General features: G+C 37.0%; 1 protein-coding gene and 1 long non-coding RNA gene across 2 annotated transcripts in view; both read right to left on the bottom strand.

Annotated features, from left to right (window-relative positions):
• Nucleotides 1-14016, bottom strand: part of UGGT2 (UDP-glucose glycoprotein glucosyltransferase 2) — a 204828-nt gene that overhangs the window by 25156 nt on the left and 165656 nt on the right. Inside the window, exons 27-30 of the mRNA XM_040487223.1 lie at nt 12464-12647; nt 7215-7373; nt 6777-6862; nt 4772-4856 (exon numbers count right to left, since the gene is read on the bottom strand). Of these exons, the coding sequence (XP_040343157.1) occupies nt 4772-4856; nt 6777-6862; nt 7215-7373; nt 12464-12647 (514 nt within the window). The remainder of the gene's footprint in view (nt 1-4771; nt 4857-6776; nt 6863-7214; nt 7374-12463; nt 12648-14016) is intronic.
• Nucleotides 591-4053, bottom strand: LOC121037788 (uncharacterized). The gene is made up of 2 exons (XR_005793978.1): nt 2832-4053; nt 591-2586 (listed from the first exon to the last, which is right to left on the bottom strand). It is a non-coding gene; the product is annotated as an uncharacterized LOC121037788 (long non-coding RNA).

The following is a 14016-nucleotide window of genomic DNA, read 5'->3' as shown; positions in this document are numbered from 1 at the left end:
TTCAAATGGATTCTGTTTTCTTACATCCCACCAACACATAAACATTTTTTCTTGGAATTTTATCGCATTTATTTCTCCTTGTAGTGAGATCTATTTCTTCCTTACCACATACCTAATATTTCCCAGTTTATTATTCATGTTCATTGCCTGGAATTCCTGTTTTCTTGGAAATGTTTTTCCCAGAGCTCAGTAATTAACTGCCTATTTCGTTCAAGGATTTCTTTGCATTGTTTTTCAGATTAATTTCACCATTTCTTGATGTACCTATCTTCCTCTTTCTTGGTCTTCATCTTCATTGGACTGGCAAACATCTTCAAGGGGTGTGAAAAATTTTTCTAAACCTTCACTCTTCAGAAAATAACTTTGTCTTTAAGAATTTGGTTAAAGAATCCTAGCTTCAAAATAATTTTCCTCAAAATACTAAAGGCTTTGTTTTGCTGTCTGGTAACATTCATTTTGAAAATGAAAAGTCTGACGCTAGGGTTAGTGTCATTCTATGACTCTGACCTGCCTTTTCTCCCTGATAGTTATTAGGGTCTCATGTGGGCCATCTTTCACTCACGGTAATTTATGGACCCTTATGAACATTATTCCCTCTCCTTCTCTGTGAAATACCCTCCCTTTTTTTTTTTTTTTAAGATTTTTAAGGAATCTCTACATCCAACATGGAGCTGAAACTTACAACCCCTAGATCAGGAGTTGCGTGCTCCACGGAGCAAGCGAGCCAGTGGATCGTCCCCCTCCTCCATTGTCTATTCTTTCTCTATGGAATTCCTATTCATGGGCTGTGGAATTCATGGGCTGATCCTTAACATTGTTTATCTTTTCTGCTGTCCCTTTTCTGTCTTTTGATATTATTCTGAGATGGATGGTGAGGAGATAAAACGGTGTTATTAAAAAAACAACAGAAGGACCGAGGTGGGTGGTCTGATTCAGGTAGGGCATGATTATTACCTCAAAGATTTGATGGCTATGGTGAAAGAGTTCAACCTGCTCTGTACTATAGACCAAGAAGTCAAATTAGAACCGATAGGCAGAGTGCAAAAATTCAGCTCAAGAAAACCTAAGCGGCTTTTCAATGGTCAAAAATAGCTCAAAGATGGAACTGTCCTCTCGTCCCCCAGCCTGGTAGAAATGGTCTTTCTTTCTTGTTTGCAGGGCTAGCATAAAACTTCCTGGAATGCTGGTCCTATAGGGCTTGGTTGAGTTAGTATCTTAAGTAGCTGGTCTGGGTTTTGTGGGGTTTTTCTTCTGAAATGACCAGAAAGAAATGTATTAAAGAAGAGACTGTGTTACTATTGAGAAAGAAAATCAAGGTCAATACAGGAGGAAGAGAATCAAAGATGAATGTGAGCAACATGTATAACTGATCACAGGATAAAAAGCAGAGGTGATAAGGAATAGGTTATGATATGGGATGCAAGGTAAAATTTGGTGATACAGTAGTTTAGAATCTAGGCAATATGTAAGGTGTGAGGTTTGGTAGCCTGCTGTTATTGGATCTTAGAAATTACAACCACATTGTATTTTCTAGTTATCTTTGGAAATTAATTTCTGCTCTACTGCACTGTAGATGGAGGATACACCCTGTACAATTTCCTTCTTCTGAAATTTGTTGAAACTTGCTTTTCAACTAAATGCAAAGTTAATTTTTATAACATTTTATGTGTATTTGAAGGATTATTCACTTGGTGTTACTGGGTGTTGTGTTCTATATGTGTTTAGGTCAAAATTTATAATCTGTTCAAATCTCTATCTCTTGATATTTTGGTCAGTTTATTGTATCAGGTACTGAGAGATGGGCATTAAAAATAATCCCAGCATGATAGAGAACTGTAAATTTCTCTAATTCTATTCCTGCCTTATATATGTAAAATGACTTTATCTTAGTAAGGTTATTTGTCTTGTTGTCCTATATCTCTGGTATTAGTAGAGCTATGCCAATTTTCTTTAGCTTAGTATTGGCCTAGAATACTTTTGCCACTCTTGTATTTTATTTTCATCTTCATCCTAAAGTTGTATTCTTAGGTATGAGGTGTACTTTCCACAAACGACATGTAGTTGTAATTTTAAAAAATCCAATATCACAACCTTTGTCTTTTAATTAAAACATTTAGTCTATTTACATTTAATGTAATTGGGTTAAATTCTAACTTATTATTTTGTGCCTCCTCCATATCCCATATATTCTGCTTTATTTATTCTCCTTTCTTAGTCTGTTTATATTATTTCATTCCATTTTTCCTTTTTATTATGACATTATGCCTTGTTTCTATTCTTTTAGTGGTTATCTTAGAAATTAAACTCATATTTGCCTGAAAGTCTAAAAGTAATCATTACCCTTGCTCTGATCAATATAAGAATTTTACATGTTATTGAAAACAACCCTATTTATCTTATGGCTTAAATGCGATTGTTATTTTTAAATTCTGTATATTTAAAAAAATCCTTCTAAGACATTACTTTTGTTTTATATATTCACTGTTCATAGAATTATCCACATAATTTACCATTTTCTTCTCTCTTTAATCTTTTAAAACTCAAATGTCCCACTAGAGGTATTTTTTTTTTTTCTGCCTGAAGTACCTCTTTTATTTTATTTATTTATTTAAAAAAAATTTTTTTTTCAACGTTTATTTATTTTTGGGACAGAGAGAGACAGAGCATGAGCTGGGGAGGGGCAGAGAGAGAGGGAGACACAGAATCGGAAACAGGCTCTGAGCCATCAGCCCAGAGCCCGACGCGGGGCTCGAACTCACGGACCGCGAGATCGTGACCTGGCTGAAGTCCGACGCTTAACCGACTGCGCCACCCAGGTGCCCCCGAAGTACCTCTTTTAGAACTTTCTTTAGTGTGAGAGTGCTGGTGGCAAATTCAGTTTTTTCCATTTGTCCGAAAATACCTTGTTTTATGTTTCCTCTTGAAAGATATATTTTTAGGGTAAATTATTCTAGCTTGGCATTCTTTTTTTCACTGAGTGCTTTTAAATACCATTCCAGTATCTTTTGGCTTTCATTTTTACTGCTGAGAAATCAACGGTCAGACTATCTATAGCTCTTTGAAGGTAATTTTTCCTTTTTCCTCTGGTTTCTCTCAAGATTTCTCTTTGTTTTCTGCAGTTTTATCATAGGTGTGAATTGTCTTGCTAGGTAATCACTGGACTTTCTGAATATGCAAATTGGTAACAGCCATCAGTTCATGAAAATTCTCAGCCATTAATGCTTCAAATATTATACTTTTTTCCTTTTTTAATGTGAGTATAGTTGACACACAATGTTACACTTACCTTATTCTTTCATCATTGTCTGGAACTCCATTTAAAATGATGTTAATTATTCAATACTCATAAAGCACTTTACAAACCGAACTATCTTATCCTTATAACAAACACGTAAGGTATTATTACCCCCAATTTATAGATGAGGAAAATGAAACAAAGAGGCTAAGCAATCTGTCCAAGGTCACACAGCTAGTGAATGGCAGAGTCAGGTTCACCGCAATCCTGGTCTCTCAAATTTCTCACTCTATTCTCTATGTCTTTTATGCTCTCTGCTGTACTATACTCTTTTTAAATGTCTCTGTTACATTTGGAATATTTTCTGGCCTTTCAGCTCACTAATTCTCTCTTTAGACATGTAAAAGTTATCCACCGAATTCTTAATTTTGGTTATTGTATCAGTTTTAAAAGTTCTACTTAAAAAAAAATCAGATACACACTTTTTAATAGTTTTTTGGTCCCTGCAACTGTTTTCAAGTTTGTCTTTCATTTCTTTAAACTCTGTAAGCACAGTTGTTTCAGAGTCTGTGTCAATAATTCTAATACAGGAAGTGTTTATGTGCCTGGTTTCTGTGTTTGTTTCTGTTGGTTTTCTCTATGCATTTGGAGATAGTAATCTTATTCTAGGGATATATACGTGTTTCTTCCAAATGTCTGTACAACCTCATTAATCTGGAACTAGTTTAGTGCAAATCCAAGGCTCAGGGTTCCCTGGACCACTTGCATGATACAAATTTGGGTTAAAAGACTGTGTGGAATAATTTACTAGGGTTCATCCTTACCCTGAAGCTATAGCCAGCTTATTGTAGAGAGGGTCTTCTAACAGATTACCCACTTTATATGGGTCCAGGATTTTACTTTCTGTCCCCATCACCCTGCAAATTAAATCAAAATGATAGTTCAGGTGTACCAGGATGGACAGCTGTTCTCAGGACAAGAGAAGCTTCTGTGCTTACTTCACTAGGCTCCTATTTTCCCTATAATTTTGGTTTTGTATTTCCTTGTTTTTCTTATTATTTTGGTACTGTCAGCTCCTCATTGCTTTTAAGATGTTTCAAAAACACTTATCCGACATCTTTACTAGTTTTAAGTAGGTAAATTGGTCCAAAGAAATAAATTTGCCATCATTAAAAACTATTTTTCTATCTTTTTTTTTGTAAATGAAAGAAACATCACTTTTTCTTTCAGGGCTAACTTTTCAATCTGTGCTCTTGATCTCAACTCTAGAGCCTAATTTGTAACACTATCTGGCTATGGATACAACAGATATGACAGACCCATCCTAACTTAAAAAAGTCTTTCCTTCTCTTCTACCTTCAAGCTCTCTGCCTTTCTTTCATGAACTTAACTCTTTTCTTCCTTTCATGCCACAGTTCCAGTATGACATTTTAGGTAGTAAAATTATAAAATGAGTTTGAAAATAATCAATTAAGGACAAAAAAGAGAATTCTTAGTCTAAGAACAAAACCCATGAAGAGCTTCTGCCCCACACACTTGCACTTCCAGTATTTTGCTCTTGAAGCTGTTTATCACAACAATGACATCTCCCAGGTCTGGTTGCGAGTCAGTTCCTTCATGCCTAAAAGCAGAAAAACCTGTAAATGTCTATCATCAACTCAAGAAGAGACATGTAATTATGATGGTATAAATAACAGAATAAATTCATTTTGCAATAAACACAAGTATAACATCACTGTGTATATGTATATTTGCTGTTTCTATAGTCAATTAAGATATGCTATAATACACAATTTTCAAAATTATCCAATTTTAACTTGACACAAATTAAAACTGTCCAAAAGTAACTCACTAAATTCCATATTGCCTAATCACTGAGCAAGCTCAAATTATTGCTGATCTTTGCCATAGTATACCAAGATTACCGCTAAAGTCAAATCTTTCAGGTGTTTTTGGTATATTGCAATGATAATTAAAATATGAAGTGTTTTTGAGACTTTAAAATAAGTTGTTATATATCATAATCGAAGGAATTCTACACCAACAACTTTTCAATATCCACCAGCTATTTTCTTTTTTTTTTTTTTAATTTTTTTTTTCAACATTTATTTATTTTTGGGACAGAGAGAGACAGAGCATGAACGGGGGAGGGGCAGAGAGACAGGGAGACACAGAATCGGAAACAGGCTCCAGGCTCTGAGCCATCAGCCCAGAGCCTGACGCGGGGCTCGAACTCACGGACCGCAAGATCGTGACCTGGCTGAAGTTGGACGCTTAACCGACTGCGCCACCCAGGCGCCCCTCCACCAGCTATTTTCAAATAGCAAAATTTGAAGTATTAAACCCATAAAACTGAAGATGTCTATTATGCTCACCTGCATGACCTGAATGTGTTTTATATTATAATGTATTTCATTGTCCAATTTTTGACATTGCATGAACAAATCAAGTATGATAGCTATGACCAGTAATTTTTTTGGTATCATTCTATGTACAGAAAAATGCTGTTAAAAACATTTACAATAAAGCAACAAAGCTGAATTTCATCAATGAGGGAAGGCAACCAGATGTCAAATTAGTAGATACTTTGAGTTAAGTCAGATTTAGAACACACACCTGAACATTTTCCTGAAATGGAAATCTGAATGGTTACAGGAATATGTTGACACATGCCTCTGACTCCCTTTTTCTCCCAATTCTCCAGCTGAGGTGGCTAAACCCAAGTAGAAGGCACAGCCATCCCCGACAGTTACCACCAGGAAAAAGAAAGGGTTCCAATTTTTGTGCTAGTAATGTCAAATTTCTTAGAATTTTCAAGAGTTTCCAGTCATAAATGTTGCTCATGGACACCAGCAACTTTAGCCACTGGACCCACTGTCCATCAAGAGCAGGTAGAGCCAGGTCGCACACACTGCAGCTAGACCCACACGAGATCTAAAGCAAACTCCCTCCATCCGACCAGATAGCAGAGGTAGTAGCGAGGAAGACTCTTACCCTATTTCAGGTATTATCGCAAGCACTTTAGAGATGTTAACTCATTTGATCCATACACTCATCCTTTGAGGAGGGTACAACGATTATCCTAGACCCAAAAAGCCCAGGTAGTTGGGATGTTCACCACTGCACTATTCGATCTTTAAGTAATGCTAGGCAACTAAAAGTCACTGGATACACAAGGACAGTCAGCAGCTTCAATGAAAGGAACAAGCTAAGCAAGCAGTCAGAGGACATGGACTTCACTGGGAAAGAATTAATGCAGGGAAAAAGGGGAGCATTCAAATAATTTACATTCTCAATGAGATTTGGAAGAACACAGTATCTCAGTAAAAGCCATTTGCTGCAAAATGAAAGGATTCACTACATGTCAAGAAGCATAATTTTTTTTTTTTAAAAAATGGACACATACTTATTTTCCTGGGAATCCTAAATATAAATATATTTTAAATTTTTGTAGAGGAAAAATAAATCACCCTCTCACTTCTTATCCAAGACATTAAAACCTTATTTACACAAAAATTTTAAAGTGGTTTATAGAACTCACCCAACGATTTGGTAAATATCTTCAGATTTTCCTTGGCGTAATTTCAGTATCCAAGCACCTGGATTTGCTTTTAATTGAAAATATCCCTTTTAGGATGAGAAAAATATGATCACAGTTATAGGACTAAAAGTCTCCAATTGTTCAAAAAAGATTATACATGAATCATTCAGGAAAGTGTTTACTAAACTGGAGTGGATGAATTCTATAAATGAATTACAAAAAGGAGATTTTGCAATAGCCTGAATAATACATCCTGAAAGTATGATTCCCTTCATTTTTGTTTTACTTAATTACCTTATTTAAGGATCAATTTTGTTTTCTGGGAGCTTTTCAGCAATAGCAGGATAAAATCTATTTCATCTTGTTATCAGGAAAACTTCGAGGATTTCCCCCAAACATGTAATTACATACAATCGATTAAGTACTGATAATACTTACGAGATTGGCCATCACTATTGTATCAACCACAACAGGTTTACTTTTTGTGCCTAGTGTGAACTGCAGACCCCGAGGAGGCTGTTCTGTCACTGTATCGAAGCAGTGTCCTTCAAGTAGTAGATATTCCAGCTCATATTCTGCGGTGACAGTTCTCTCAATCTATGGGGGAAAACAGGTCATTACTTCTGGTGTTTAGTAATTCTCATAAAATAAATTTTGTAATAAATAAACGTAATTAATATCAGTCAATATATTGTAGGGGCAACTTCAAGCCTTTCAAACTAGTGACTTAATGGTTGAGGAAATTTCTTCAAGACCAAAACTCATGATGAGTTTTTTTCTCCTTTCCCATGACATCAGCTCTACTCCAACTTCATGATATATGCACCAATATCACAGTCAGGAAAGATGTCATCAAGTTGGAGTATTTGCAGATCTCTTCAAGAGAGAGTGAGATGGGAAACTCAAGGAATCTGCTTCATTGGCTGTTGCCCTTGAGCTCCTCCAGATCTGGCAAGAAAACCAACTTATCACCTTTCTTGTAATATAAAAAGTTAATATTTCATTGTTTTGCACTCAAAATAAAATATGCTCATCAAAAAATTGAGCAAATATAAAAATGTGGAAAAAAGAAAAAAAAACAGAAATTACCTACAGATTTAACATTCATTACACATAACACATTTCTTTTTCTTTTCTGTAATTTTTTTTCTAAGAAAATGTAACCAGCTGTTTCATTAAATAGTTTTCTATGAACACGTCCCTGTCTCTACAAATCTCTTTTTAAAGAGCTAAGACTTTTGGGCACCTGGGTGGCGCAGTTGGTTAAGCATCCGACTTCGGCTCAGGTCATGATCTCACGGTTTGTGAGTTCGGGCCCGATGTCGGGCTCTGTGCTGACAGCTCAGGGCCTGGAGCCTGCTTCGGATTCTGTGTCTCCCTCTCTCTCTGCCCCTCCCCTGCTCATGCTCTGTCTCTGTCTCAAAAATAAATAAAACATTGAAAAAATTAAAAAAAAAAAAGATCTAAGACTTTTTCCAGATTTCCCTCTACTGCAAATGTATTTTAGGGATAACACTTTTTCTCTACTTGATATGAAAAACATAAGCAAACATGAGGCTGAATCAAATGGTATAAGTGACTTTTACATGGTTTGGTAATTTTGTTGAGCAGATGAAACAGTGATGCTCACTATACGGTATCATTTTATTTCGCTGTGAGTTTTTGACACTATTTTTTGGTGTGTTTAGGATATAAAGTATTTCAAAACATTCTCTATTGGATAGCTGCTTTTCCTCACAATCACCACAGAAAGAATGATAATACTTGTGTGCAGCATTTCTCTTCAAGTTCAGGTCTTAAGAACAAGAGATAAGTACTTTCTTTGACAACGGTGCTTGTTTCAACGTTAGCTGGGATCTGAATTACTTGAACTTCTACTAGTCTAGCAATGAGATTCACCTACATCACGCACGTGTGCCCCCAGTCCTGACAGCACCACGTGTGCAAGGAAACATTCACAGGAGACGGTCTCAGGAGGGGAGAAGAGTGAAGTCAAAACAAAATCACAGAACTTTACAGACGAGGAACTGTACCTCACAGTGGTCACGAAGCTGAAATATTTTTCTTTAGGAGTTACATATCAGGGCAAAGTCCAAGTACACATCAGTTTGAGACCAGTAATACTTTTATTTTATAATATATTAATGTGAAACTTTCTCTTGTCCCTATAGATTTGGATAACAGACATCAATTTTACGGACTTCCTCAAACTACAACACCAAAAACAGACAATCCATTTTTCAAAGAGTTGTTTCTAGTGAATATTATAAGTTCATTTCAAATAATTTCATTAAGGTAATTTAAGTTAAATTGGTTTCTATTATCAAGGTTTATTTTTAGCAAGGACAGGAGTTTGTGGTCTTTTGTGATGTTTGCATTTCCTTTATGTGCTTACTTATCTGTTCTAAATGTTAGCTTATTGATATGAGACATGAATTTAATACCTTACAAATATAACTTTGGGTCATATTAATATTTCTAAATATAAGTGTTTATTGTTCTGTGGCTAAATAGTAAGGAAGTTAGCTTCTTCCTTTAAAAAAAGTATAAGTTTAATTATAAAGATTATCATTTGGATTTATTAACAATTATCTATGGTAGTAAAATATGAATTCTTTCACAATTACACTGGCAATGGACATCTAAATTACAGGTGACCCTTCTTGTTACTATGAGCACTGGGTGTTATATGTAAATGATGAATCACTGAATTTTACTCCTGAAACTAAAATTACATTATATGTTAACTAACTAGAATTTAAGTAAAAATTTGGAAAAAATTAAATTACAGCTGGCCTTTGAACAACATGGGTTTGAACCGCACGGTTCTACTTACATATGGATTCTTTTTTTATAAATACAGTACAGTACTGGAAAAGTATGTCCTCTCCTGTATAATTTTCTTAATCAGGTTTTTCTTCTCCAGCTTACTTGGATGCTATACGTAAGTGATGAATCACTGAATTCTATTCCTGAAATTATTACACTATATGTTAACAAACCTGGATTTAAATGAAAAAAAATTTACACCCATGTTTTTAAAAACCACTACAATAGTGTTAAAGATAAATATTGAAATAAAATTTCCTATTATAAAAAAAGAATTTTAAAAATTAGTAATTTATGAAAAGTACAATATATATGACATATAAAAAATATGTGTTGATTGCTTATGTGAAGTAAGGCTTCTCGTCAACAGTAGGCTATTAGTAGTTAAGTTTTGGGCAGGAGTCAAAGTTATATGCAGATTTGTGTGTGTGTGTGTGTGTGTGTGTGTGTGTGTGTGTGTGTGTGTGTGTGTCTCGGGGGCGGGGTGGGGGGGGGCGGTGTCAGCAGCCCTGCCCCTGTGTTGTTCAAAGGTCAACTGTACTGCTGTTTCGGAGGCAGCTAATACATTGTTCTATGAATTCCTTTTTAACACAGCCACCTCCTACTATCCTTTAGCAATCTTTTATTCCTCACTTTCTCTTTAGGGGTAAACATACACTAGTGTTTCAGGTGTTTTGGTATCTTTCGGATACAGGCTGTGATTTAATATAACTGAGGAGTCTTTGGATGAAGTTCTAATAACAAGCTCTGAGGAGAACTGCTTCTAAATTCCAGGGAAGAGGGATTGTCTCACTTTAAGCTTCCCTAGAACTACTTCTGTCACCTTCGATTTTGGCATTAATGATGGCTGTGTCATAAACACATGAACAAAAGTCCTGGTGAGGGAGAGTTTTACGCCATCAAATGTTTTTAGGTGTCTATGAAACGTCCAGGGATTAGACGCGAAGGAGTACTTGCACGAGCCAATGCGTGGGACAAATCTCTATCTGCCTCATTTTTGTCAGCCGTACTTTCCCTTTTACCTGCAACTCCTTCCCTCTACTCCATCAAGTGTCTCTACTTTGTGATTTCAGATTCTTCTAGGATTGTTGCGGGTCATACTGGAAGTGTGTACAGAACATAGCAGGAGAGAAAAGACTTACAAGTAGTTAACTTTCATAGCCCCGAGAATTTGTAATTTCCTTCGGTTTATTCATATAATCTATGAAGTCAGAAAAAACAATTTCTCTTTATTTTAGTCTTCTAAAATAAATGTAACTATTGTTCATTTAAATAGCTTCTAGAAGCATCTGGCTGGCTCTTTGTATAATTTTTAATATATATTTTAATATAAATATATATACATTGTATATTTATTAATAGCTTCTGAAAAGACACTGCTGTATCTGCTAGTCACAACAATGTGTAATTTCCATTAATTGTTTAATAGCTGCTTAACTTTTTACCACAGATTCAATTTAAATCTTTTCTAAGCCGTGTTAATTCTCCCACCTCAAACTCTTTAGCATTTGGGCTGGAACTTATAAATTCATCTTATTGGTATAGATCACTGAACTCTCTTAATGGAGAATCCAGACAATCCTTTAAGAGAGCTGGCTGATCACAGAGAAAACAGGATTGTTTTTTACGTTTTGACAAACTCATTTCTGAATTTTCTCTCCTGGATTATGTTATTTTTCTGCTTTTCTATTCTTTCCCGATATTTGAAAGACTGATTATTGGTGATGGCTATGGCAGGGTTTTAGGTCCTTCTCTGGGTGGCTGAGGCTGACAGCAGTGGGTGTGTTCCCCGGAAGTGATGGGAAACCACACAATCTATTCACAACTGGATCCGAAGAAACCTGCCTGGAAGGAAAGTCTTTAGACAAAGGTAACACACGAGAAACAAATATGATGAACAATCTTAAGCATTTTATCAGCGATAAAATGTTCACAGCCTAGGTTAGAGCAGTAGCTACAAGAAGCTGCCACACTCGGAGCTGGAAAACAGGTCAGGGCTATGCAGAACCCAGCCAAGAGGGAAGACACTAAGAAGGAGGGATTTGCTCCCTTCTCTGGATACCTATTCTCTAGGTAAGCTCTCCTAAAATGCTTCTGTTTTTAGGAGTATTTTGGGGTGCTTCAGTCATATCCAAGAATTCTGCCACTGGTCCAGTAATGTCATTAGCCACGAATCAGTTCTGACTTCTGAATCCAATTTTTTGAAAGACCGAGTGTATTTTAAAATAGTCTCCTCCCCTTTTGTGGGCCCTGGGCGGAATGTAATAGGTGGGGAAGAGAAGGCTGGACACTTCCGGGAGAAGGATCACAGGGTGGGGGTGCAGGGGGTGGGGCCAGAGGGTGGGCAGAGGTAGGGTAGGGAGTGTAGGGGGCAGGTGGGAAGGAGTGCACCCAGCCTGCAGTTTTGAGAGCGCCCTGTTCCCTGCTTTCTACCCTAATCTCGTTCGGGCTGCTTTCTCTGGCCATGTGCTGTGAGGCAAAACAGAGTTTCAGCTAAAACTGTTCCTTCCAGAGTTAAAAACAAAACCTGAGGGGCAAAATAGGTATTTCACGGTGTTGTCCTAAGTCATCCAACTCCATATTTCCTACGTCGTTCATCTTAGAGGAGCACCTGTGAAGTAGGGGTCTGAGGCAACAAAGAAGGTAAGAGTACCTAGGAACCTGGAAAACTAGAGAAGGTGAATTTGTAAATTAAGGAAACTCAAAAATCAAAGGAAAGACTGGATCAGGACCTAGAACCATAAGGAAGAAAATTCTGGGAGCAGCCATGGCATGATCAGTCATTGCTTACAATTACAGCGGCTGACAAGAATGTACCCTATTCCTCTTATCTTATACAACTTTACAGGACAACTTACATCCTTGAGGTGAATATTATCAAGGTCACAATTGCTGTGTACTGTTTCAACCAACCAGCCTTCAGGAGTAATCATGTTGAGGGTTAGAAGGGGCGCTTCAGGGATATCCAAGAATTTTGCCACTGGTCCAGTAATGTCATTACCCACTAACCTCAGTTCTGGCTCCAGAACAAAACGATAAAAGCTGTCAACAGAACATAAATAAAAATACATACTATGACCAAAACTGAAATTTCTTCTAAAATATTTAAAAACTGAAAATCACTTACGAACATGACCAAAAGTCTCAAATTAAAAAGACTAATACACACTGTAACTGCCGAACAGTTGATGTTTATAAATGGTACACAGTCTGTTTACACTGTCATCTATTACCAGATTGTATATATCATATATCCTTGTTAATTATTTCTTAATGAACATGGTTAGAATGCTTTTAGGATATACCGACTTATGTAGGTTCTAGTATTATGAGCTGTATTTGCTCACTGATCCTTCTTCAGATTTGACTATTTGTCAGCCATTTTATTAAATGTTGGCACCACTAATTGTATGAGGAGAAATGATAACCAGAAAGCAAATAAAATTCAAGCTAAAATTCTGATGAAAGTTCAATTAAAAACAAATAGGACTGGGGCACCTGAGTGGCTCAGTCAGTTGAGTATCTGACTCTTGACTTCAGCTCAGGTATGATCCCAGGGTTGTGGGATCAAGCTCTGTGTTGGGAAAGGCAAGGTGCAGGGGGAGGTACAAGGTGAATGAGGGGTGAACAGGGGGTATGAGCCATCCCTGAAGAAGCTGAGAAGAGAAAGAATGCAGAAGAGGATAAAAAAGTCTGGGCTCCAGAGGAGAGGTTACTAAGAGAGCAATTTATTTCTCTTCTTTTTTTTTAATTTTTTTTTTAACATTTATTTATTTTTGAGACAGAGAGACAGAGCATGAACGGGGGAGGGTCAGAGAGAGGGAGACACTGAATCTGAAACAGGCTCCAGGCTCTGAGCTGTCAGCACAGAGCCCGACGTGGGGCTTGAACTCACGAACCACAAGATCATGACCTGAGCCGAAGTCAGATGCTTAACCAACTGAGCCACCCAGGCGCCCCTTTTTATTTCTCTTAAATTGAGTAAACTCTCAGGACAGAAAGAAAAGGGCTGGCAGGGAGGTCAAAGACATGGAACAAAGGAGCTATGTGACAAAGCAAGTGTGGGTTCCAACAGGAAGGGAGGATTAGCTAAGAGGAGATTCAGCACCCCTTCCCCTACCCCGCAGGAAGGCTGGGACACGTGGGAGACACAGCAGGGTGCCTACAACCTGTGCCACGTCTGAGGAGGAGGGACAGTATTCTAAAAGCAAAGGGCTTGGGGACCAATGTGTCATCTAGTTTTCTTGATAGATGCTACCGAGTAAATAATACTCTGTTGAGCCCATAGTTCCAAACCAGTTTCAAAGTCTTCGTGTTGTGCAGCATTATTAACTGCTCAAAGCATCTGTCTGGTACATTAAGGGTCATTTCACCTTAGGTCAAGTTCTTTCCTCCCTAATGGATTATGCTT

This window comes from Herpailurus yagouaroundi, unplaced genomic scaffold, assembly GCF_014898765.1.
Source record: "Herpailurus yagouaroundi ecotype Mexico unplaced genomic scaffold, PumYag 164, whole genome shotgun sequence".
Classification (NCBI taxonomy): Eukaryota; Metazoa; Chordata; class Mammalia; order Carnivora; family Felidae; genus Herpailurus; species Herpailurus yagouaroundi.
The sequence above is the reverse complement of the archived record's forward strand: the minus strand, read 5'-3'. Positions and strand labels throughout refer to the sequence as shown.